The sequence below is a fragment of the Solea senegalensis genome, linkage group LG2 (assembly GCF_019176455.1).
Source record: "Solea senegalensis isolate Sse05_10M linkage group LG2, IFAPA_SoseM_1, whole genome shotgun sequence".
NCBI lineage: Eukaryota > Metazoa > Chordata > Actinopteri > Pleuronectiformes > Soleidae > Solea > Solea senegalensis.
In genome coordinates this window covers 26334008-26360040 of record NC_058022.1, presented here as the reverse complement: position 1 = coordinate 26360040, position 26033 = coordinate 26334008, and the positions used below count along the sequence as shown (strand labels likewise).

Sequence of the window (26033 nt, the reverse complement as noted above, 5' to 3'; positions counted from 1 at the left end):
CCTTGCTAGACAATCTTTTACTGAAAGGTCAAATTCACACTGAATAAAATAAAGGCAGCATCTCCACACTGTGAGGTCTCATATGAAATGTATTTAGAATACTTACACAGCCGTGTCTGCAAAGTTTGTATGTATCCAATATGTTTGTACATTTGTCTTACTTTGTTGGTATTTTAAAACTCATATTATGCAACATGCATTTGTTTGGCAGGTTAAAAAAATCGAATATAATCATCAATCTTATATACATCATTGTACTCTCACACTCTCCAGTCTGCAAATCTTACCAGCAATACATCATGTGTAATGACTACTGCCATATCCTACATTTGTCTAACACATTCCCCAGTTGCCTTTTTCCATCTGTTACAAATGAAAACAAATGTGATACTGTCAGGGATGATGACAGCAAAACACGAAGCAAGATCGCACAAACGCATCACTTTCCTGATGTTAACCGAAGCACTTTTGTGTAATAAATCTAGGTACTTGTTTAATACATAACCATCACTCACATTACACACAGTAATACATGTGAATAATTGCTGACAAAATAAGAAACCTTATTGTATATTTACTGATGAAAAATCACATCTGTCAACAGAACTAAGAGATGATTAATGACAGTTTGGAACAAAAAGACACAGGCCTGACAAAAGCCAAAGACGCAGTCAAATTTAGGAATATGCGACTCATCCTGGATTAAAGAGAAATGCTGTAAATAGAGTGGCCTATCAATGGCAAGCTCAGGGGTTTTTGCTACTTAAACAACTACCTCTCCTCCTATAGAGGCCACAAAGCTACATGAACTAGAAGGACAAAAGACCAGAGTTTTAGTGAAGGCTTAAATCATAAAGCATTGAGAATGTGGCAGAAATTTTGCTGACAAGCTGACTCTCCTTCACGGCGTGTAAAGGACAGTGGGTGATGTGTTTATGAAGACACTGGGTCACAGGATTAAAAGGAAGAAAATTGCCTCACAGAAACCCCCTGTGGTCCACCACGAGAGGAGCAATCAGCTTGCTGCAATGACATTTCCCCAGGAATTCCAATACAAGACTGTAGAGATATGGGCCAAGAGCTGTGAGTGTGTGTGGGTGTATGTGTGTGCGCGTACGTGTGATGGATGAGGGTAAAGGACAAATCAAGTTACATCTAAAGTCAAACCTACAACACAGAATCTTTCATTGGGTTAGGGTTTGTCTTACGTCGGTTTTTCGTTCCTGCACTTAAAATTAAGTATTGTTTAAAATTACACATCTACTTCTGATATAGTCTTATTGCTATGCTTTTTCAATGGGGTACTATTAAGATGTCTTTTCCCACCAGAGCTGCCTGTCACAGTTATTGATCGCTGCATAGTTGCACACTTGAAGATTACTAAGTGGTTCGACATACTACTGAATGTTTGATATACAGTAACATACTTTAAAACAGGTGTTTTCTCCATTGTACATGATTAGAAACATAAATTCTTGTCAAACACTGATGTGCAGTATGACTAACTGTATAGCCTCACTTGAGTATGGCAAAAAAGCAGATCGCTGCAGCTGTCTGCCTACTTAAAACAGGAGTATGACCTTCCCCAGAGAGGCCCGGAGTCAGGTGAGAGGAAAACACTGAGGTAATTAGAGCCATAAGATACAGAATAGTAATGAGGCATTTTCCCCCGCTGCAGGGTCTGACAGTCAGAAGTCCTCCAGCTCTTTTATCCAAGTCTCCAGTGGGCCAGCAGGTGGAGAGAGGGCATTTGGTCGTCATTGATTTCCCCTTTCCAATGTACCGGTTTTGCAACATAAAGGTATTTGTGTCCTCATTAATGCTGTTTGCTCAGCAGATCAATGCAGAGTGAACCCCCAGCTTGGCATGACAATAAGACAGAGAGGCATCAGACTTGGTCTGAAGTTATTCTTTACCTCACACTGTACTGTAGTACAGTATACTACACTAAAACCACTTATATTCAAACCTTCCCAAATTAGTTGACTCAATTTTACTGAAATGTGAGTACTTGTCCTGATGCTTCGTGTCATGTTTCCCTCAACACTGCCTCTCTAAAGCCTTCAAACAAAATTTTGTTTGCTTAATTAACTCAACAAACATTCCCAGGGGGTTTCAACATAACATTATGTTATGCAACACTCTTCACTATCAGTAATACTCACCAATGGTCCCTGTGCACTGATTTTTTTAATGTAAAAAAATTAAAATGTGTCTTGAAGGTGCATGTAACAGAACATTTTGTATCATACGGTCAGACACATGCTGTGGTGTAAAAAGGACATTTTCCTCTGAAATATATTTGATTATTTCAGTTAAAAGCTCACTTTCCACCGTGGGTTTGAAATGTACAGTACTTATTAAAAAGCTATGCTGTACTGCACCTCCACTCACAGAGGCAGGATCTTATCTCTGGCACTGGAGCACAGCAAAACTGTTGCATTTTTGAAACAGACTGAGCTATATAAAGAATTTGGCCACTATGTTTCAGGCTTCAGTCAAAGTTCAATAAAGGCAATACAAAAAAAGGCAAATACACAGTCTCGGGGGTCAAAGGCAAAGACACCACTTCAAACATAAGCTGACATCTGCACTCTACCCATCCTCTCAACCATTTTTCTGTAACTTTATCTCAGTCTTTCAACCTCTGACCCCACATGTCTTAGTCTCCAAGGGTACTGTCATTTGTAACTGCTCTGTGAACCATTTTCAACCCAATCTATGTCACCTCTCTCCCTCTGGGTTTACACACATATGCACACATGCACACACACACATACGTACACACACGGCCAACGCAATACAGATCTTGATGCAGTGTATCTGATACTTTAAGACCATAGATTTAAGATACATATAAAGCAACTACTCTAATAAATGATCATTCACCAATATGTCAATTAGGACTGCAATGATTATTAGATGAATTCATTATTAATCAATGACTAAATTAACCGTCAGCTACTTTGATAATCTATTATTTGGTTTTAGATGTTAATTAAAACAACAACTAATAACATTTCAAGGTTTGGGAAACACTGATCAACCTTTTTCAGCAATTTTCTGACATGAAGCAAACAAACTCTCAATTGAGCAAGAAAATAATTGACAGATTATTCATTATGAAAATAATCGTTACTTGCGGCTCTAATTTCAAATAAGTGCAATTCCACATGATCAGATTACACACTGGGCAATTCAGTGAAATGTATTTGGTTCTATTAAGCAGCCAGTTAAACATTTACTAAAAATTGTCAGCTTGGCCAGACTCTTGTAGTCCAACAAAAGGATAACAAAAGTCCAAACCCAACCTTTATCCAGCCCTTATTACCTCATTACTGTCAATAATGTTAAACAGTTAAACAACCAACCAGCAGGTGATCAGATGGACCAGCAAATTTTTACGAGAGCAAATTGAATAATACTGGTTTCTGGACATCTTCTGGACATTGTGAGGTTTGGAACACCAAATGGTATTTTACACCATTATCTGCATTTAACTAAAAAAAAAGCAATAATCCCAGAAAACAGAAAACATCTTTCATTAATGCAGAGCTTTTATCAGAAAGCAGATGTCTAACTAAATCACTCAGACATGTTTGATTATCAATGTAAAAATCCATTGATTTGTAGAGAAAAATAAATAATAAAACACCCACAGGTACGGTCATTTAAGTATCATTTAACTGCACTTTATATGGTTGATGTTGTGTGATTTAAATAAAACACACCACTGTGTGTGATCTAACATACAATTAAAACTGCAATATGAAACAAGCCCACATATGTGATGATAGAACTAATAATCCTTAGACAAAACTTGATGCAAGGACATTTAATGATCTGAATACAAATGTCAATGATGGAGGTCATCGAATGAACTCTCCCAGAACCAGGACAGTTGATATGACTGCAGTGTTCTTTGTAACTCTAAAATAATACAAGCTGTCATGTCAAGTCATCATCTGAACGCAGTATTTATAGTCACATTAGATTATCTTAAGTGTAGAAAAACTATTAAAATGGACAATTGTAAGGAGCTCTGCGATTTCTGACAGTTGTTACATTACAAAATTCTCTGAATAAATTAAAAAACTCCTATTCTTCACTTTCGTCAAGTTAGTCTATAGAGTAAAGAGCTTCATTCTTCCTATGGTGCCCTATCCTGTCCATGCTAATGAACATCATTCCCAGCCAGCCAGTGCCTGCATCACTTCATAACTGGACTTCACTGCAAAGGAAGCCATCACAGCTGCTCTTCCATCCCCCCAGGGTTATAACCAAGACACACTCAGTGATTTGCTGCAAATGCTCCAGACAGAGCTGACAGAAAACTAAATATTGGCCATATATGTACTCATATTAAGACTTTATATAGCAAATGTCACAACTTTATCATAAGTGTAACTGTGGAAAATAGAGTAGTGGTATAGTAGTATCCAGTATTAGATAATACTGCTGCAGGGGACCCTGCTACAGGGGTAGGTAATTGTGGAAAATAGAACAGAACAAAATTGTTGCTTTTAGAGAGGAGAAAAGGAGCAACAATGGTTCAGCCAGCATTCAATCCTCAGTGATACTACAGCAACCAACTAATGTCTTGTGTTTTGTTTATGCCACCTGAGCCCACACTGATAGCCCACAGCACTCACCATCTTTGCGGTGGTAAGTGATCTCCACCTTGCGCTCCTCTGAGCCCAGCAGAGCCTGCGCCACCTGGGCCACTGCGTGCCGACTGGTCAACTGGCCGTGCAGGAAGTCACATGTGCACGGCTTCTGCATGACGTCCGGCCTGGAAAAGCCTGTCATCTCGCAGAAGCCGTCATTGCAGTAGATGATAGCGCAGTTCTGCACCCGGGCATTAGCTATGATGAACTTCTTATCTGTGAAGATGTAGAGGAGAGAGTGGATGAAGGAGAATGTTAATAATAGAAGACTTTACCATAAACAAGGCAAGTTCACTGCAGTGGATCACATGTTAAGTAGAACAATTATCATTTTAAATGACAAAATAAAACAAAAGCTCAGTTGCTATATGGTCCAACCTTCACAAAAACTTAATGAATTACAGGAATACCAAGTTTAAACATTTATAAAAAAAAATCGGGTTTTGTTTGGTGTAACAGTTTTATTGCATATATTCTATTGATATTCCTTAATATACAGTATGTTCTAGCCGTTTCAGCAGATACGACAATACAAGTTGAAAATGTTACTGTTTTGTTTCAATGTTCAAAAACATTTTCAATAACTGAATGTGAAAATATGGTTTCCCAACATTTCAGATGAAAAACATAGATTTTCAGCTGATCTTTTTTCTTCATCCAGTAAGCATCCATAATGGTGTGAAACTGCACAGCACTAAACATATAATCTATGTGTAATCTAATCTCTAATATAATGCACAGGAGGATTTAATGAAGGAAATGTAGGCATTTCGGGATATGATCATACATTAATTAAATCCTGTGATCCATGTTGACAGTGGAGCGGGGAAACACATGCAGGTACAGAGATAAACCAGGTGTTAGATAAGGTTACAAATAAGGTTACTTACTACTGGGTTAATTATCTTAATTTAGGATGACTTCAATGGATCGCTGTTAAACAGTTAATCAAAATCCGTTGACAGAATAAATTAATTGTATCATTCGCATTATACGCATTTTTGTGGAGGAAATTTCATTATATGGTTTCCTAACAAGTAAATGAGTGCTCACTCTGTCTCATGGATGCAGCAGGAAGACACAAAGGCAGCACAAACACAACAGCACAGTACGACAGCCACAGCTACTCACTTTGTCCTTCGAATTTGCGAATAATTACTCCCAGAAACGTGTTTTGTGGCGCAACATGACCCCTCCGGACAGGCATGGTTCCCCTCCAAAAAATAATGATGGTGAGAATATGATAATTTCTGGCTGTCCAAGTGAGAGCGAGCCCCCAAAACGCCTGCCGTCAAGTTCAACCAAAGCCAGAGGGGCTCCCCGTTTTCTTTGTCACCAGTCACTCATCCTTATAGGAAATATCTCCCCCCTTTGCTTTGTTCTTCCACGCCGACCCCCGAGTTCTCCCTCACTTCAACTACGACGCGTCCCCGGTTGAACGCATCGCAGAGGCTCTTTCACCCTGCGCTGCTCGCCGACGTGAAGCTGCAAAGAAAAGAGAGAAGCAGCCGCGGATCAACCACCATCTCCTCGAAAACACGGCGATGAGCGAGCGTGTGCGTGGAGTGGGAGGGTGCGTGGGGGGCGCACTGTTGTGAAGGGAAGACTGATGGTCTGTGAGGCCAATGGCTAGGAAGGAGAGGGGAAAACCCACATGGATGCGCGGACAAAGCGGCAGACGCACGGAGAGATAGTAGAAGGAGGCAGGGCAGACAAGTAACGGACTACGGAAACGCGTTACAATGTGCAATTTATTCTTACTCTACACAGCTATACAATAAAATAATGACAAATTGTACTTTATTTCAATTATTTACAAATCTACAAATGTGTGTAATCTATGAGTAAAAAAAAGTACTTAAACAGGAGTCACTATATTATTTTGGCACCTATAAAGCACTTTAAACCCAAATTTTGGTTCGATGCATTTGTCTGTTAATTGAAATGCTGCATTATGCAGTTACACCTGATCAGGTGTGGTTTTTGATTGGTTGTCTTACATTTTGTAATTTGTTCATAAACCTCTCTTGGGACCAAAAATGCAAAGTGGCCACTGGCACTGCAGCCATTTTGAGAGGTCACGGTAGGAAAACAACAGGTGTAAAATAATCAAATATATGACGGCTCATTTCCATTTAGCTCCCTCACTGTCACACTGTCCTGGTGAACTGAGCAGAGTCATGTGATTACGTGCCTGCCGAAACACGTCAAAATGGCTGCTGTGCTAATTAAGGCCCAATTAGCCACTGGTGGGCATTTTTACACGCAGAAGTTAATTGCAATGTAAAGATAACATTTCAATATGTTAGCAGATATGGGTTGAAGTATTAAAACAACACCTACACCCTCGCTGCCATCTATTATTTAGCCTACATTAGCCATGGACCTACACATTTAACCTGCTAAAACAAAACAAAAGAGCGATTCTCTGTGTGACATTACTCACATTATTCTGATGTTAATGGTGCAGTTTGACAGTGAAAGAGGAAAAATAAACAAAGCACGACGAGTAACGAAACATGCCATTTGACTGTAATGGCTGACTGTAATTAGGCACACCTGTGACTTATTTCTGAGTCACGAGCCCGGCAGCGCTGCTGAGGGGGGTGACGTCAGGGCAGCGTACGCAGGTGTATCGCATGTCTCATTACTGGAAAGCCCCCGGTCCCGACACGGTTGACGGCCGTGTTTTAAATGTCTTTTGTAGCCTCGGGTTTCCGCTTCGTAGCCGCGCTATACTTTCCACACACACGCAGGGCGAGAGTGTGAGAGGAGAGCGTGTCGAGAGTGACAGGGACTCCGTTGTAGGAGGCGCTGTCCATGGTGCTGCGAAGAGGAAGTGCTGGCCATGGTGCTTCAGCGAGGACAAGCAACTGAAGAAGGAAGTCAAACCTCGGCTAATACAGCTCAGTTTCCATAGTGTCAAACCCACTAACCATCAATGGAGGTAAATCATTTCCGCTATGTGCCATTACCTACAGTACATCCACAGAAAATGTAATCCAAACCTGTCTTTTCCTTTTGTTGAGTTATGCTGCTCACAGTTGACTAAACAAACAAAAAAACTACACAAAAAAACAAACAAACAAAAAAACACCCAGGAAAGATCAGTAGAAAACATAATCTTAAGCTGACATATTAAATAAAATAAACAACGTTTGGTATCCACACCATTATCACTGATTTAAAGTGCTGTTAACATGGTTTTTTTTTTATGCAGTTACTGGTTAGTAATCATTCAGAGAATCATACGTATATGTGGTTCTGAAGTTGGATTTCTGAAATAAAAGTTTCAGTTTGACTGAGGAAGCAAACAAAAGATGAACAAGACGGCAAATGCCAAAAGACTGCAAGACAGATGACAATAAGTATATTAAACAAAAGCTGGAAGAAGTAAATATTTGGTAAATCATACAGGCATAATGAATGGACTGAACAGCAAGAAAGATGAAAAATACAAAAAAATAATATAATAGCAACTGTTATAAATAAGCTAAATAATATAAGCAACAAAATGTCAAACAAAAAACTGGGTTTTAGGAAGTAATTTAAAACCGCTTGCCTTGGTAATATCAATAGTGTAAAGTTACTCTAAAGTAAAGGTAAGAATGTTATTTAATATATTTAAAGTGACATACATATATGATATGATATATGACATGTAAGGTATATAATAGTAGGCAGCCCTGCTACAGTGTTAATACAGTGGAAGGTAATGTGGACTAAAGGTTTAAATATTTTAATGCTCCAGCTCATCCTCTCAATTCATTCATTCTGCACTTGTTCCACTTTCCTTCCACATTCAATTTGTTTTCCTAGCCCATGTCTCTTTCTGACTGTCTCACTCTCAGACACGCACACATCCCTCATCTAGTGAAACATCTGTCCAGCTCTAACACCAGCTCTCGCTCCATCTGGTCCATTTAGAAAACGATTCACAACTTGCAGACATTAGAGGGGTGGAGGGACGGGGCCACCATATGCTGCTTTTACGACCTTTTGTTTTGACTATACAGTGGCTTCAGTGTGATGGCAGTCCCTTTGTTAAACACTTTTCTTCGTGTCATACACTTACATGATTACTGAGAAGCCTCTGCTTTTTTATCATCACACATAACACAGTAATGACATTTAAACACTTTCCTCAAACACACAGACAGAAAAGAATCAGCCTCCCCTTGAGTAATATTCACTTTAAAAGGAGTGATAACATTAATTAAATGTATATTAGCTCCCGACAAACAGCTTTAAACTCCTGCACACGCAATTACCTAATTTTGTTGCAGCTCAGTACGCGTTGATACGAGAGTGCAAAACACACAAATGCTGTAAGGACACCCAGACAATCAATGTTTTTACTGCCTGATTCAAACATTCTGCTGTTGCCAAATGTGATATTTCTGCAGGACATACAAAACATTTACTAAACTCTTTTCTAAAGCCATCAAGAAGATTGACAGTATGTTTGTATCTAACCTATTCCTACCCAGACCTCAATAACAGTCTTTTTTTATTTCATTACTTGCAAGACAAGCGCTGTGGGAGACTGAGAAAATGTATACTCACACTGCCTGAGGGCCAGAAAGCATGTTACTATGAAGATGAAGAAAGCTGTGACCTACACATCAGCACTGTTCCATAATGATGATAATAACAATAATAATACATTTAAGTTATAGGCGCCTTTCAAGATACTCAAACCCATCGTACAATAAACTAATAAAATACGGAAATGATTAATATATAACAAAATAGTATAGAACAAAAACTATTGTGAATGTGCCTGTCTGAAGAAGTGGGTTTTGAGTGTTCATTTAAAGGTAGTGAGAGGCAGGAGACCAATCGGCTGAAGGCTCTCGACCCCATTGTGGTCAAACAAGCAGGTGGGAGGGTGAGTTGGATGAAAGGAGACCTGAGAATACAGGTGGGTGTGTTCATGTGGAGGAGGTTGGTGAGGACTGAAGGGCAAGGATGGCCTTGAACATGAATTTATACATGATGCGATATTTGATAGGGAGCCAGTGAAGATGCTACAGGGCAGGTGTTATATGACTAATGGAGGGGGTTCTGGTGATGATTGTTTGCATGATTCCATCAAAATGACAAACATCAAGGTCATATTCAAATGTCTTCCTGAATGGAGAAGAACTTCAGATTGTACATGAATTTAAATATCTTGGCGTTATCATAGACATATACGTTATCATTTAAGAATCATGTTAAAAAACATCTCTAAAATAATTAATTTCAACCTTCACAATTTCAGGCAAATCAGATCATCACTGCCAAAAGATGCAGCGAGAATGTTTCTCCACTCTGTGATTTTTTGTCTATTTACTGACTCTGATCTGCCAAGTGCCAAGTGAAATGGTGTGCTTCAGAAAATATGTTCTTCACCAAAAATACATTTAATATAAGTAGAAATGATTTTTCAAAGACACAGGTGCACTAATTACTGACATAATTTTCCTTCCAAATGCTAATTGAACAACTCTTGCCAGATCCTGTTGGCAAGGACACTCACTGGTTTATGGGAACTGAAAGCTATAATAATAAATAAAAATCATATTTACTTTCCATTGATCTGGATCATCACTTATCTGTTTAATTCCTTTTATGAGGTTACATCCTATTGGCCAGGCTAATGAGTCATGGCAAGAGAAGGAAATTAACCTTTATCCATGTAAGACGCTGTTAAGGTGTGATGAAATATTAAGTGGAAATTAAACAAAGTAGGAGGCATGCAGGCCTCAGAGGTAATCGACAGGGGGATTCTGATGATTTGAGAAGAGGAGATAGTTGCTGTGTTATGAGGTCAGCTGTAGGCTTGTGCAACTTGAATATTCCTGGGAAATACAGTGTCAGGAGAGTCACCTTCTTCAGCAATTCTGTGGTCAAATTAATCAACTGTGTAATCAAAAGCATCATCAAAAGGCAATGGATATAAGTGAAGTTTGTTGAAGCCTAGTGACTTAGCCTAGTGAGCTCAGGCTGCAATAAAATTGTAGCCTGAGCTACATGTGCTTATATTACCAAGGTTTTATTATTGCACTATTAGAATATTCTTGAGACTGTGCATCTTACTCTTTGCAATTTGCCTCTGGTTTGAACAGTATTTCATTTGATATATTGTTATGGAAGGGTGCAACAATTCTTGATAACTGTCAACAAGCCTGTCAGTCTGATAATGGAACAATACATTATATTTGATGTTAGCATCATACATTTCTGAAAACTGTTGTTCTCCAGTAGATCAGCTCATATTGCAACACAGAGTGGCTTTCTTTTTTCAGACCAGCTCTCTGTTTCTGCTCTGGTAAATCATTTGGTTTTCTTAGCCTTAGAATACATTTTTATTATGTATTTTAGGCTTTATGTGGAGGTTGCCGTCTTTCAGCAGCAGCCCAAACAGACAAACAAACCAGGGTGTACACGTTTTTAATAGGAAGCTTAAAAACGCAAAAAAATCCTAAAACAATATCCTTTCTGATATACAAAGGTCACCATAGTTTCATGAGAAAGAGAGTGCATGTGTCTAGGAGTCCTCTGTTTGTGACAATCTGCAGTCTCACTATCAGATGTCACAAATTCTTACCGACTTTTGACATTTTTGTGATCAGCTGGCTTAAATTTCAGTAACAAATAAAGCTGCAAGCAGCATTGTGCAGGCCCTCGCAGCTGCAGGTGTTACTAAACACCTGGGGTCCAGGTGTTTAGTAACAGCTGCTTAAACATGACAGCACATCAATTAGACTTGTGTGTGATGAATGTGTGAGCGTCACTTTTCCATTGTTAACACGTAAAAGTAGTTCTCATCCTTTGAATAGCCTCAGTTAAAGGGATAGTTTGTGCGATTGAATGATATATTATTGGCACATTATCAGCACAGCTTAGATAATTAAAAGCAAAACAAAACATTAGCTCCTCTTCCTCCAGGAAGTGCACAGGTTGTAGGACCTCCTTTTCTGCCATTGTCCGATGTGTGCCATGTGTCTTTTTCTCTTCACTGTAACTCATCATTTGGTTTTTATTTCCTATTCACCTGAATGCTGATGATATTGATAATGACAAACAAGTCACCTCCATGTGTTTTTCGATTAATCCTGTTTTGAAACATTACATTTATTATTTAACCTAATCTAATACTGAATTTTGTTTGAACAATCTTATATCCACAGCAGTGTCAATACCTCATAGGATCATGCTTCAAAACACCTGAACTGTCCCTTTAACTGCAGCTGCTTGTAGGTCTTCAGTCATGGGACATGATGAGACAAAGTAGTACCCAGTTTAAAATGTTAAAATGTGGTCATTGCAGTAAATGACTGAAGAAATGTGAGTAAAATACATAAAAATGTTTTTATTGTGAACTATTTATCGGTCTATATCAGCATGGCTACTTTTATTTTGAAATTCTACTAAACCACCCGTCCTGAACAGTTGCTATTTAAGTTCACTTGACCAGCTCCCTGCTGGCCAGCCTAGGTACTAATCTTTGGACAGTTTTGATGGCATACTGAATTTTGAAAATTTTTATTGACATACTATACTAAGACATATACTAGGTGATTTTTGACAGTTTATATTTGGACAGTTTTTGTCGAAATACTATACTATGACTTTTTTGACAATATGAAGCCTTTTTTTGATGTCATACTTTATAATGACATATTTGAGGATAGGAGTGGAATGTACCAGTCACGGAAAGTATACCATGGCCTTCAAATCAGTGTCAATCAAATCAGCTTTGTATAATTGAACAAATAAAAAATGGGAATATTCTCTGTGTGTTTTTTATATAGGTTTTATGTCTGTTATTTATTAACATTTATTAACATAACTACTTTTATGTATTCCCCTTACTTTATAAAAATACTACAATATTTGTCCGTTTTCACCAACATTCAGTTCCTCAAAAATGCAATCCTTTTGAAAGAAACAAAATGATTCCAGGAATTACAATAGGATGTTGCACCACTGTGTGAGTGCTCGAGCCCTAATAATAGCCATGTCCGTTTTTTGGGAAGAGATGGATATTTTTCTGCATTGTGGTAGATGGAAGGGATGGAGCTGAAGCAGCCACTGTATAATTGAGGCTGAGTCAGCAGGTAAATGATTACATCCCTGCCCTGTGGAATCATCACCATCATAATGATGAATTTTAGGAGGAAAAATGGTTATTACTGTAGTGTATCCTTGCCTTGGGCCTGATAATTAGACCATAAACACTGTCTGATGGTGACAAGATGTCATTCTTGTATCATGGAGGTTTAGATTCAGTGTGTGGTGGAGTGGTACACTGAGTGAGACGTTGAGTCGTAAGCTTTTCCTTCAACATGGGTTCAAAATCCCTTGACAGCTAACATCCATCATGCTGAAATGTCCCAGAGCAAGAGCACACATCAAATTCCCACTTTCTCCTGAGATGTTTAGTCAAATGAGAACAATCAATAGAAGAACACATAATCCCCCTCTGCTGTCTGCTATCAAATCAGTTAAAACTGGCTTTGCCATGCAGAATTTACAGATGCTGTCTGCTGTCAAATCGCCCCTGTCCACTTTATGTGACACTGGATTTAAAGCTTAGGGCCTGCAAAGGGTTTATTCTCCGGCTTTTGTGAGTATAAGAAAGCTAACTTGGCTGCCAACAAATCAGCAATGATTTCCCCTGGTAGTTGTAAAGGATCTCTATTACTACTAGGCATTTTCTCTGACCTCAGCCCAGGAGAGAGGCTCAGTGTACTGCAGCTTGTGCAGCAGTCATTAAATAAACTCTGTGCAACATAATCCACTCAGTATCTGCTCATTCATGACTACAGAGAGGGATAAATAGCATGTGTGTGTGTTACAGAGAATATTAATATTATTTTGATTTGTCATGGTATGAATAGCATTTTACACAGCCACACACACATTATTTATGCTTTGCATTCTAATTTTACCACAATCGTTTGCTTCTTGCTACAAAAAGATTTCACATTTTTCTCTTCGTTTTTTAATTCTATGCTATCCATACTGAACAATGACCTGAGGCACCACGAAATACCCATGAGGGGTGATCATGATTTAAAGATATATTTTTTGTGATATAATTTATGTAGAGCAGTGAAAAATTGTCTTAGAACTCTTACCAACCCAGCTGAGGTGCAGTGATTCTATGACAAGTAAGTTCTAGGATGCTGATGTGACCATGTGAGGGACCATGTCTTCCATCTTAGGTTAAGGGTTTAGCCCATGGGAAAAGTCCATGCATTATCTGGTCATAAACCAACATATTTTTGAAAGGGGGGCCACACGGTTGGTGGAAGTGGTTAACCTCTTGCCTTAGCAGCAAGAAGACCTGGGTTCGAGCCACGGAGCAAGGGTCTTTCTGCATGGAGTTTGCATGTTCTCACTGTGTGCGTGGGTTTTCTCCAGGTTCTCCTTGTTACTCTGAGCCTGTGATCCCCCATAAAAGATCATATAATTATACATTTCTGGCAATAATATAGTCAGTCAGTCAGTCATCATCATCTAACCGCTTTATCCTCCACCAGATGGTCGCGGGGGGTGCTGTGCCGATCTCAGCTACATCGGGTGATAGGCGGGGTACACCCTGGACAGTTCGCCAGTCCATCGCAGGGCCACACACAACTAGAGACAAACAACCATTCACTCTCACACTTACTCCTATGGTCAATTTAGAGTGTCCAATTTACCTAATCCCCACATTGCATGTTTTTGGACTGTGGGAGGAAGCCGGAGAACTCGGAGAGAACCCACGCACACACGGGGAGAACATGCAAACTCCATGCAGAAAGGCCCTTGTTCCAACCGGGGCTCGAACCCGGGTCTTCTCGCTGCAAGGCGAGAGTGCTAACCACTACACCACCGTGTGGCCCGCAATAATATAGTGCTGATGCAAAATCCAGAACGAATGGGGCTCAACATTCTAATCGGAGATGTCACTGTGTGAGAGATACAAAACTTACTCTCTAGCAACTGTTCCAAATGTCGTGGCAAGTGAGATATTTCAGTCTGGATCAAAGAGCTGGACCAACCAACCAAAGGACAGGTGGACACTGTCAACCCAGGATTTACATGCTGTGCGGATGGTTGAACTGAATAAAGATGATGGAGCTTGTTGTTGAGAGTGCAGTGGCAGTCTTGAAGTAAAATAGCTGTCACCGTAATTATGATGATTACATTGGTATGATGACAAGTGCAATCATGATGCCAGTCGTAATGACAGTGACTTAACTTGATGATGTTGAAACAGTAGCATCAATACATGTCCTTTTAGTGAGTTACAAATGTTTATCTTCCAACAGGCATCAGTCTTTAGCCTCCTCACTACTGCTGCTGCTGCTGCTGCTGGGAGTGTTTTTGAAAGGAGAATATCCCTCTATAAGCCTGACTGTCAGCTGGGTTGTTTCATTCATTTTTAACTTAATCTGTTCAGTATGTGGTGCAATTTAGATCGGGTAACCTGGCCTTGGCCCCTAATCCACAGATCATTCCAGGGCAAATAGCTGCTACATCCAGGAATGACCCTCTCAGTCTCTCCCCTCACCTTAGGTATTTGTATTTGTTGCTCCTTGATTGCTAAGTCGGTCTAGAAGCCAGGGAAAGACACCAGGACAAGGCTACCCCATCAGAAAAATCACACTGAATGAATAGACAATTTACTGTGAGTGTTGAAAATGAAGGAGAAGAAGATGAGATGAGAAGTATGAATGGCAAACAGAGAGTGTGTCATTACAGTACAGTTCCTCAACTGTTTTCCCCAGACATTTTCCACAGCTGACCTCTTCCACAGATAAATGTCTCACCTTGCCTCATCTGCCTGTCTTGCTATCTTTTGGGAGCTCAATGGTTCATGGGAACTGCACACTGTGGACGCAGTGTTGGTGTGTCAGTGATAACCCATGTGTCACTCCAAGATACCGGCAGCAGTTCTCTGTAAACCTGTGGCTTTGTCTTGTGTCAGTGTCACCATCACAGCTAAATGTCTCTGACTGCACAGCTCATCACCACACAGAGGTGTCATCCCAGAGATGTATCACCTCGTACATGTCCCCGTCTCTTTGCTTGTCCACTCGAGGTGCAAAAGTGGAGTGATTCTGACTGCGGGTTGTGTGTTGGTGTTTTACTCTGTGTGTGTTCTTAAATCCTGCACTGGTGAGAAATAACATTTTGGTAAAGTAAAATCATATCTGCCTTTTGATCTCTCGTCATGGAGCATGGTCTGATAATCTGTTTAAAAGTTCCAGGGCAAAAAAACCTCATGATCTCATTCATGTGTCAGAATTTAGACTGGGTCCTGGGTTGGCTTTAAGCTCCAAAAGCAGTTGAACTCTTTTCCCATTGGTGAATTCCTCTTAAGTTTTGATTGGATTTGGACTTAGCATTCAGGCCACAAAATTTATTTTTCCTTTTTGTCGATGATAAAAGTAGTTTATTACCAAATTCATTCATTATCCCCACGAAAATGTGTCCACAGAGGTGAATTTTGGGGCTTTTATGAAATTTAATTTAGCATCAAAAGAAGAGGCCTCACTTTCTATATCACTCACACACACCATAAATCAGGTCTCAGATCAGCTCCTTGTGCCACATCGTGCCAGCAAACCCTTGAGCATAGTACTCAGCTCTGCTTCTGCATTTAGCTTTTCTTTGCCCTGCAATGACTCGTGCTGAGAGAACTCTCAGTGAAATCCGCCTGAAGTTACAGCTGCGGTGTAAAACTCAAGTGTAACTGAGGTCCCTGCTCTGTTTACTTGTCACACACAGCTCAACTTGCAAACACATGTAAACACCTGAGATTTGCACTCGTACACACACCTACATGATGTGTATAATTAAATGTGGTGTGTGTGGTGATTGTCATTACAAGTGGTGACCAATGCATCTATTAATGAGAGCAGCTGGATGCTTTGCAGCTTACAGGATCAAAAACAAGTCAAATGAATCATCTTCTGGCATTAACGTCAAGTTGGCGTTTGAATCTATGAAATTATATTGGAATTCAGTCTAATAAAAATATCACTCACTTGGCAACACAGTTCCTTTGGGTGACATTAAAATCTAAATACAGCCGACTTTCTGCAAAACTGAACAAGAGTAAAGATATGAATGCGAGGTTATTATGTTTGCATCCCTGGTTCCAATTCATGATTGACTGAGAGGTTTAAAAGCAGATCATATTTCTGCATGGTCTCTATGCAATGCATGCTACTCGCAGACATGATTAGAGCAGCGTTATTTAGCATTGGTACTGGTGTTGACAGAGCACAGAGACTGAGCTATTTTTAGACTTTGTTTACCTACTGAATGACTTTTCATCCTATAATCCCTTGTAGTTCTCTGATGATTTGTGAGGAGTACAGTTGGTCCAAATCCAGTTCTATAATATTTATAGCTATTATGGCTACAGTTCAAATTCACAAACATAGCTTACATGAACAAATGGGGTTTTAAAGTGTGTCAGTTTCTTTTTAAGAGAAGGCCATTGATTGGCATTGAGATTCCAAACATACCTAAACATTTGACCACAACCAAGAGGCTCCACGTGGCAGTGGATTGACAATAAAAATAGTGAAATTTGAAATGTAACCAAATGACTGCATTTTGTACAATAGACTGTAATATTCTACATTCTTAAGTGAATGTACTGCATTTAACTGGCACTTAAATACTCTAATAGCAACTCAAAGTGCTTTTCACTACAGGTCAAATGTACACAGCCCTTGGTCTATTCATAGAGTCGCACACATGCTGTACACTGACACACCAGAGTTACATCATCAAGGGCAATTTGGGGTTCAGTATCTTGCCCATAGACACTTCAACATGGAGGATCTGTGGAATGAACCACCAACCTTTTGGTCAGTGGTCGTCGACCCACTCTGCCCTCTGAACGACAGGGAGGGGTAAAGTGGTAATGTACTGTATATTTACAGTAAAGGCGTGATGCAATCTGTACATTCCTATAAATTTAGCAGAAGATAGATTAATTAACAAAACACTAGCCAATATGACATGTTTAACATCATCACTGTTTGATATACTGCATGTGCTGTGCACGTAGTTTACACCTATAGCAGGCTGCACCGTGTTCACTGTTTAACAGCTTCTATATTTAAACGTGTGTAAGTGCACAGTCTCTTTAAAGTATGTACACTTGCTATTTTTGAAGTTGAAGTTTGAAGGTTAATATGCATGTGCATCTATCTGTACGTGTGTCACTTCATGAAGGGTTGAAGGCCCAACTATTAAGAGGTTATCTATTTCGATGGCCCCATTTCTCTTTCATTACTGTATTGTTGTCCAAACCTCTGGCAGGGCTCCAGTCAAACCCCACCCCCACCCCACCCCGTCGTCTGGTCTGTCTGTCCCTCACTTGCTTCCTCTCAGCCTGTGCCAGCTCCAGCCGATCTCTGGGATCGGGAGCCAGGGTTGTCGTGGCAACATGTCCTTCCCCTATCACTGCATGGATCATGTCTGGCTTGAATTACTCCAGCTCCCCATAATGCACAGAAAGAGACACCAAAGCCAACTTCTTCACGTTCCTGTACAAACATTTTCCCTGTTAAATGCAAATAGTCTGCATATTTCGTGTTTCTCCTCTTTTTCTGTGCATGTAGTCAGAGGAGCAGTATCCCAGAATAAACACCTCCGAAAATGTTGGTGGACGGCCTCCAGCTGCGGGAGACTCCAACTCCAGTCAGCCAGAAATCTAAAGCTGGATTGGACACAGATTCAAAGTGGACAGGCGATATGTGTTCAGAAAAAAAGATTTCTGCATTTGCTGCAGATGGTCGGATGAGAATTTGGCACCAACCGTACGAATGCATGGACACAACATGCCTTGCGTCGACCACCTGGGTGGGAAGCAACGGTGCCAGTCAGTCATGGCTTGTATGCCACAATCTAGTCTAGGGAGAGTATTTTCACTGAGCCATGTTTGTCCACAGTGGCAACTCACCATGACGTCACACACTGGTTTGTGAACAGCACAAGCCTCTAGTTATTTAGTTAGTATTTTGTCCAGAACCTCGTAATTGTTTTTGTTTCACCAGAAGTAACCTTATTTAAAAGAGCACAATACATGTCGTGCTTTATCATCTACTTGACTCTAAATGGGGCTATAATTTCCAAACCTGACATCATACTATATTGAAAGATGAAAGTAATGATCGAGACCAAGCCTTTTTCAGCAAAACAAGTTAGCAAGTTGGCCTTATGGTTTGTCCAAGTACAATGTACCACACTGCCAACTATTCATTAACTCTACCTAATCCAATTTGAGAGACAGCTGACCTTTCAAGTTCATGAACTCCTTTGGCACATATGAATGGACAAGACTTTACAGCCATAGAGTCAAATAAAAGGTAGAGAAAGAACACACAATACCAATACAGTCGACAACATAATACCAACGCCACATAATGGTTTTTCCACAGACAAACGTCACCACAAATGTCTACCACATGATGTGCTGTTAATCAATGTTTATAGTAATACATCTGATATTTATGGTAATACATCTGCAAATACACAAAAAAAATGAAAATCAAGTGATTTGATTGTCAGCATCATTAGGTTCCATCCCCAAATCAACCACATTTCATATGTAAACTGCCATTTTTGCTTCTCCACTAAAAAAACTATTTTTTACATGGACTTCTGTTCTTTATTTATCATCCAGGTTTGTTACCTGTTTGCTAAAACCCGCGGCGCTTGCTGCTTCCATACCAGCTTCAAAGAAACCACAGTGTTTGGCTGCCTCAAGATTTGCAAGCAGTTGCCAGGTGATATGATTGATTTATTCATGATTATGTTTGCCCAGCTCTCAGAGAACAGACATGACTATAACTGTGTAAGCACTGTAATCACCACATCAACTCAGATTAGACACAGCGATACTGCAAGTGTTTGTGTGCTTGCATCAGCCAATTAACCAGCACAAGTTACAGGAGTCAACACATTTCTCACAGCAGTCTGGATAAAACTGTAAAAACACTTTTGACAAATATAGTCAATTTTACTCCTGGAGAAACTGCTCAGTGTAACACCATTTTTCTGGCCCTGAAAAAATTGTTTATAACATAAACCTTAAATCTGTCAATGCACATTACTATGCGCACACGCACATCATCTGCCCTGTCTAATATCTTGACAGGACAACCCATTTGAAAGATGTCATACAAGGTAAAGGTGCCCACTGATCAATCTTCTCCATTGATTTATGGTTGATGACACCGGGAGGTGGCTGCAAAAAGCTCCCACATTTAGCTTATTGACAAGCTGTATCGAGTGACACATCGCGGCCCGAGAATCATTTTCTGGGATAGCATAGCTACCCACCAGCTAATTGACAGTAAATGGCTTAAAATAGGATGTAGCTGTAATGCACAAGGATATTTTGCAGTATCAGTGTTGGGTGTCTCTGTAAACCATCTTTAAAACAGAGTGAGTTCATTGCTGGTGTGAATCCATGAGGTGAGATGAAGGCGATAATGTCCTTCACCTGAATGACCTGGTATGACACATCATGCTGATGCAATAATTGTCACTCAACACGTGAGTTCACAACATCAATCTCTCCCCATAATTTGGCAGCAACCCTGCCACCAGACAAGAACACCAACATTGGATGGTTCTGTAAAGTCCGTTTCCAGTATTTCACATATAAATAAACAACACGACGTGTCTCCTGCACACATAACCTTTAGCTTTTATAACAGCTTTTTTCCAAGTCCAATATATCTGAACAAGTCCAATATAGCTGTAAAATGTGGAATATGTTCCCATAAGTTCTGGAGTGCACATAACTCTATACTTTTTGTATTTTACGGTATTTAACTGTACTTTTATTGTGTGTACAGATGCTCTAGCTTTCTCATCTCAGCACAGTGAAAATATGTGGAGGAAGCCAGTTTCAGAGCACAGTATAGGGGCCAATTATTGTATGACAGCCCTGTCAGATACAGATGTACGCTATTTAATAGGGATCCCAGGCAAGTTTGAGATGTGAGCGTGTGAACAGGAAACTGGAAAACGAGGTATGAAATGTATTTTTTGAGTGAGTTGTTCAGCTCCTGAAGCATGCACTTCTGTTTCTTAGTGTTCAAAGTTGCAAGACTGGGATAACAAATTGGTAGCGCTCTATACAGAGGGAGCAAATATCAGCTCCACATCCATCAGCTCTGTAAGTGCACAAACAACTCACCGACCTAAACCTGAGCAGGCGTCACTAAAAATGAACACGAAAGAATAAATATTTTACAGCCGAGCTTAACATTTTGGGAACTATTTGCTCTCATGTGTGAGTTAAATCAGAAGATTGAAACCACTCTCTCAGCTCAGTATTTGTCTGCTGTGGTTCTAGCTTTGCATTCAGTGTGCACATATAAGGTTGTTGCCTATCAATTATTCCGTCTAAGTCTCAGTAGAGAGCAGAAGTGTCTAACTATGTGCTATTTGCAAATGTTGTATTTGCTATCAGCCTTAACAGCTTTTTAGATAGCAGGCTACACGACATGATGCTGCCAGGTAGAGGTACGTGAGTTACACCCTGGACAGGATGTCAGTCCATCATGTTTTTGGAAGAAAACTCACAGACACAAACAAAAAAGGGGCAAATCAACTGGTTGCAAGGGAAAGTGTGCATCTTCTCACTAAATGTATAACATTATTCGTAAATATTTTCCTGAAGTGTTAATGGTCTCATTCCCTTGTCTCAAATCTTCTTCCATGAAATACGATGCAATGTTGACTGACAAAGTGCTCGTCAACTTCACAGTGGGAGTTAAAACCAGAAGACAGTCTATTTTGCACATGCAGCATCAACAAGATGTCTGGTTGATTTAGTTTATTCCAATCTAAATTAAATAGTTCCTGCAGCAGGCTGCCAAACTGTTGTTGTGTCTGTTGTTATCCTGCCAGTGTCAGTTAAACACAGGTGAAAAACAACCAGTAATCTGTAACCAAAGCCATTCACAGTCTTGGTTTACTTAAATCATAATGACGTAGTTAAACACAACTAATTAGAGCTGTGGGCAGCTGCTGGTGTGACGGCATCAGTGCGTCTTGTACGACCTTGGTGTAACAGGAGTCCGTGTTCAGCCACTGGCTATTGAGGGCAAGGGGAAACTATAGAAGCGCCCTATAAACTTAGACAATGATTGCTACAGCACCAGCAGGATTCAGTTCCTCTTATAGGGCACCTGCGAAAGCAACTGGCCTCATTAGATTCTACAGAGCCGTGAGGAGGTACGGAGGGATGTCACCTGGAGAGTCATAGAGATAATTTTATATCACAGCTATCTCTTAAAGCTAAAATTGTCAATGACGGTGCACTTACAACTCTCCAGGTGGTGCGATGGGTGACAAACAGTATTGTGTAATCCCCTACTTGAATATTTTATGAACCAGTTGCCAGTGAAGCAGAAACCAGGGGAGTTCAACTCCGCGAGTAGTGGTGCACTGTGGGAAATGTTGGATGGAGTATTTTGATAGGGCTCTTAATCAGAGCAATAAGAGACATGAGTTTCACTTATTGTGTTTCTGCATTTTGGAGGATTCCCTTTACAGAAAAAACTAAAGTTTATACCGCCCTCTGTTGGCAACATTATTCAAACACACCTACATAATGGTGTGAAGTGCAGTGGTAGGTTTAAATTTAATACCGGCTCATGATGGGGTTAAAAAATAAAACAAAAATATAAAAACACCTCATTATACATAAATGTCCTGCATTTATAGTCATAGTTTAAAAATAATAACATGCACTATTAGAGTAATAATAAGATAAGAGATCACACGATCTAGGGATGCACCGATTTTTGTGTACTTAATAATCGCATTACAGCAAAAAAAAAAAGGATTTGCTTATCTTAAAGTATTTCCACACTGCTGACATTGTGTCACAGCTGCTTATTTCTACACACCTGCTCTGCTCACTTGAAGATTCATTAAGTGGTACTGTGTGCAGCAGTATCACTATAAGTACAAATAGTATAATATGAGTACCAGATCCAGAAAAAGTGACATTTTACTGCTCAGAAAACCCTTCTGAAAAATGCTTCTTTCCCGATGAAGACTAACCAGAAGCTGAACAACAAAATCACCAGAGGTTATTCACTGGAGCTGAAGAGAGCAATGTCAAGCTTCATTCCACCACATTCATATGGAATGAAAATCCCATAGTGCAGGTGGTCACACAGTACAGTAGCTATTGTACATTGACAACAGGAGTGAGGTTGAATTAAAGCAGTGGATCTGTGTGTCTCTCTCTCCCTCTGTCTGCTTCCTTTTCTTCATAACTCGGTCTGAATCACACAGAGGCCTTGTCATGTCTGGAGAGGTTTAAACCACTTAGAGGATGAGCAGGGGTCTGAGCTCCCCTCAGACATTCAAGAACAGCCTTCTGTTGAGAGCGAGATCCTGGAGGAGCCCTGTTTAGCCACAGATAGTAGATAAGTGCCCTGTTAGTTCATCCTTTCTCAGCACTTGAAGCTCCAGTTCCAAGAGCTACTTAGAGGATGCTGTGCAGCGTTTTGCCCCCCTCTCCTCTTTAAAGCAGCTGAGCTCAGAGAAACACATTTGTCACACTGGGAGGCTTTACAACCCCCTGAGCCGCCACATGCAATACACTGTAGGTTTACAGGCACAGACTATATTTATCAAACTATGAAATTTGAGTATTTGCTGCGTCACTCAGTGGAACGATCCTATGCTCAGTTAACTCTGCTGGTCAAGGATAAAGTGGTGATACTCTTGATTTTTGTGGATGACAGTATATCAAGTAAAAACACCTAAAGCCAACAAAGTAAAGTTTTTTTTTTTTTGTATTTGTTCCCTGTTTCCGACTTGCAGGCCAAAGGCCACAAGTCTGTTTGAAGGCTGCTGTGACTGAGCACGCCGCCACAATGGACCATTATAACCGAATGTGTCTAACATGTTTTGATGGTGGGAGGAAATCGGAGTGCCACTTTAAAAAGGCCAAGACTGTAATTTCCCAAAACGTCTTGGCACTATACATCTATCTGAAGATCTATTTTTTGTTTGCCTGTGAAATTCAATTGCGTAAAGTTGCTTTTCTATTTTTCTGTCTTGGATGACCTCCTCTAACACCACAGCTCTTCTCGCTTGAAAAAGTGAACAATCTGACTTCTCTGCGTCTGATACGGCACAAGCTCATATGACTCTGTCTCCCCATGTGTGATAACCTTATATGGGCTATAGGTTTACTGACACTAATACACCAATGTTACAGTATCTAAGGGGGCAGGGGTTAAAGAGGAAAACTTACTCGATCACACGCTGTAACAGCTCTGTTTTCATGCCTGGCTCTGGCCTGTCAATCTCACGTGTTATGATCTCTTTCCATTGATGCGAGTTGGCAGGAGTCACTGTCAGGTGAATAGAGCAGGGTTTGGGTCGGAGACGGAAGGTAAAAGGCAACCCAATCCACTCTCTGGCTCGCCATGTGATGTTGTTTGGGTTGAGCTGGGAATCTCTTAATGAGAAAAAGTGAAGAGTGCCAAGTCTGACCTGCGGTGGAGAACATTAAATATTTTATCGAACAACCAAACAGACATGCGGCAGTCTCAATTTCATCTTCCTGTTTGTCTTGATCATGAGGTTTGATCAGACTTAGTAAATCAGAGCATAGCAGGTGTTAAGGAGGAAGATGAATAAATTGAATTATTTTTAATGTTGAAGTCCAGTGTGTAAGAATTTTGGTGAGACGTGTGTCAGAAAACTAAATTGGTCTTTGCAGAAAGGAAGTTGTTATAGTGCAGTAAGCCTCTGCTTCAGGCTGCTATAGAAACATGGTGGTGCAAGATACCTCCATAATACCAGGCCCTTATTCTAAGGCTATGAAAAGCAAAGCTTTCTTGTTTCAGGTGAGTTTACACTTAATCAACAAACATACTTATGGGAAACATAACTACGATAAGATGTGACAAAAACAGATTTGAGTATAACAGAAGTTTAAAATAAGCTAAAATGGAAAATAAGCATGTGCAGTGCAATAAGCAGTGACATGAACCCAACTCATGTGAAATACCAGACGTTTAATTCCCGTAGGAACCACTAGATGGCAGTCTTTTAGCACAAATGAATCCACAAACCAACAATCGTACATGTTTTAAAAAACATATACGCAAGTATAATAATAACAACAATAATAATATGATTCTTGAAATAAAATATATATAGCCCTTCATCCTGTATATGTCTATTTATTATCTGTGCACAGATATGATGAGAAACTGTTAAACTGGAAGTGTGCGGTGAGTCAGTGTGCAGGTAAATGTCTGCTCAGTGTAATTAAATCAGCACAATAAGCGGTGAGGAAAAACGCAGCCCTGTTTTCAAAATGCTAATTTCGCTAATGATATAGACATATTCTCTGCTAATGTTTTTAAAATACACGTCTTATATCAGACATATTAAAACATCTGCATGATCATTTTATTTAAAAAAAATTGGATTAGGGAGAGAATAATGCATTTTGTCAAGCCCATTGCATGATTTCACCTTTCATCTTTTTTAATCAATAGTTTTATGTTGTTTCAAACACCTTAGTGTTGCGATACGCCACTTACTCACTGACGCATCATTTAACCCTGCTTTTAAATCCTTCAGGCTGTGAATTATCTGAAAACATGATGTTAGAACATTTATTCCATGTAACAATGTAAAACATGTAAAACAATCACCCTATAATTCATTATTACTGAACAAAACAAATGATATGTATATAAGTTTAATTGAAACTGCTTCAGTTCATGATTCATCATATAATACAATTAAACAATTACAATTATTTTCTTTTGCATTGCTGCTTTATTGATAAAGTATTAACAAAGATCTGTGATGCATATTTGGTATTTATTATATTATATATTGTATAAATAAAAGAGTAACACTAAGTATGTTCATTATTTTCAGGATTTTTCCTTTTCGATTAAGTTTTTTAATACAACTGTATTCTACTGCTCCACTCCTACAAAATACCTAGTTATATCTCTGTCTTATTAAAGCATGATTATTTGCCTCACTTGCCCATATGTCTGTTCTTTTCCTACAGATAATCAATAGCCCATTGGATATATTTTCCTTTTAAAAGAATCAATTCCCTGTAACATCACACATCTGTCTCATAAGGAAAAGGCCTTTTTTTTACCCTGTGTGTCCTCAGGGTGGAGCTAAAGATCAGAAAAACACTTCACCTCATTTGCTTATTTGTCCAGAAAAAATATTTCCAAGTTAAATAAGATTTAGAAAAAATAGGATGAGTGGAGAGGGCCGACAAATTCAACTGTGGTTGTACTTGCATCATAAAAAGGATAAAGAAGAGGTGACGCATAT

The 26033-nt window shown here is 39.6% G+C and overlaps 1 protein-coding gene and 1 long non-coding RNA gene across 5 annotated transcripts in view; one reads left to right on the top strand and one right to left on the bottom strand.

Annotated features, from left to right (window-relative positions):
* Positions 1-6271, bottom strand: part of kcnh7 (potassium channel, voltage gated eag related subfamily H, member 7) — a 51930-nt gene extending 45659 nt beyond the window's left edge. For 3 of the 4 annotated variants that reach the window (XM_044012699.1, XM_044012707.1, XM_044012714.1), the window contains exons 1-2: positions 5799-6271; positions 4653-4883 (exon numbers count right to left, since the gene is read on the bottom strand). In XM_044012699.1, coding sequence (XP_043868634.1) covers positions 4653-4883; positions 5799-5874 — 307 coding nt within the window. In that variant the 5' untranslated portion in view covers positions 5875-6271. The remainder of the gene's footprint in view (positions 1-4652; positions 4884-5798) is intronic. The other variant, XM_044012721.1, reaches the window with a different exon arrangement.
* Positions 6272-7314: 1043 nt separating this feature from the next.
* LOC122785885 lies at positions 7315-25488 on the top strand. The gene is made up of 2 exons (XR_006362361.1): positions 7315-7614; positions 19357-25488. It is a non-coding gene; the product is annotated as an uncharacterized LOC122785885 (long non-coding RNA).
* Positions 25489-26033: the final 545 nt, after the last annotated feature.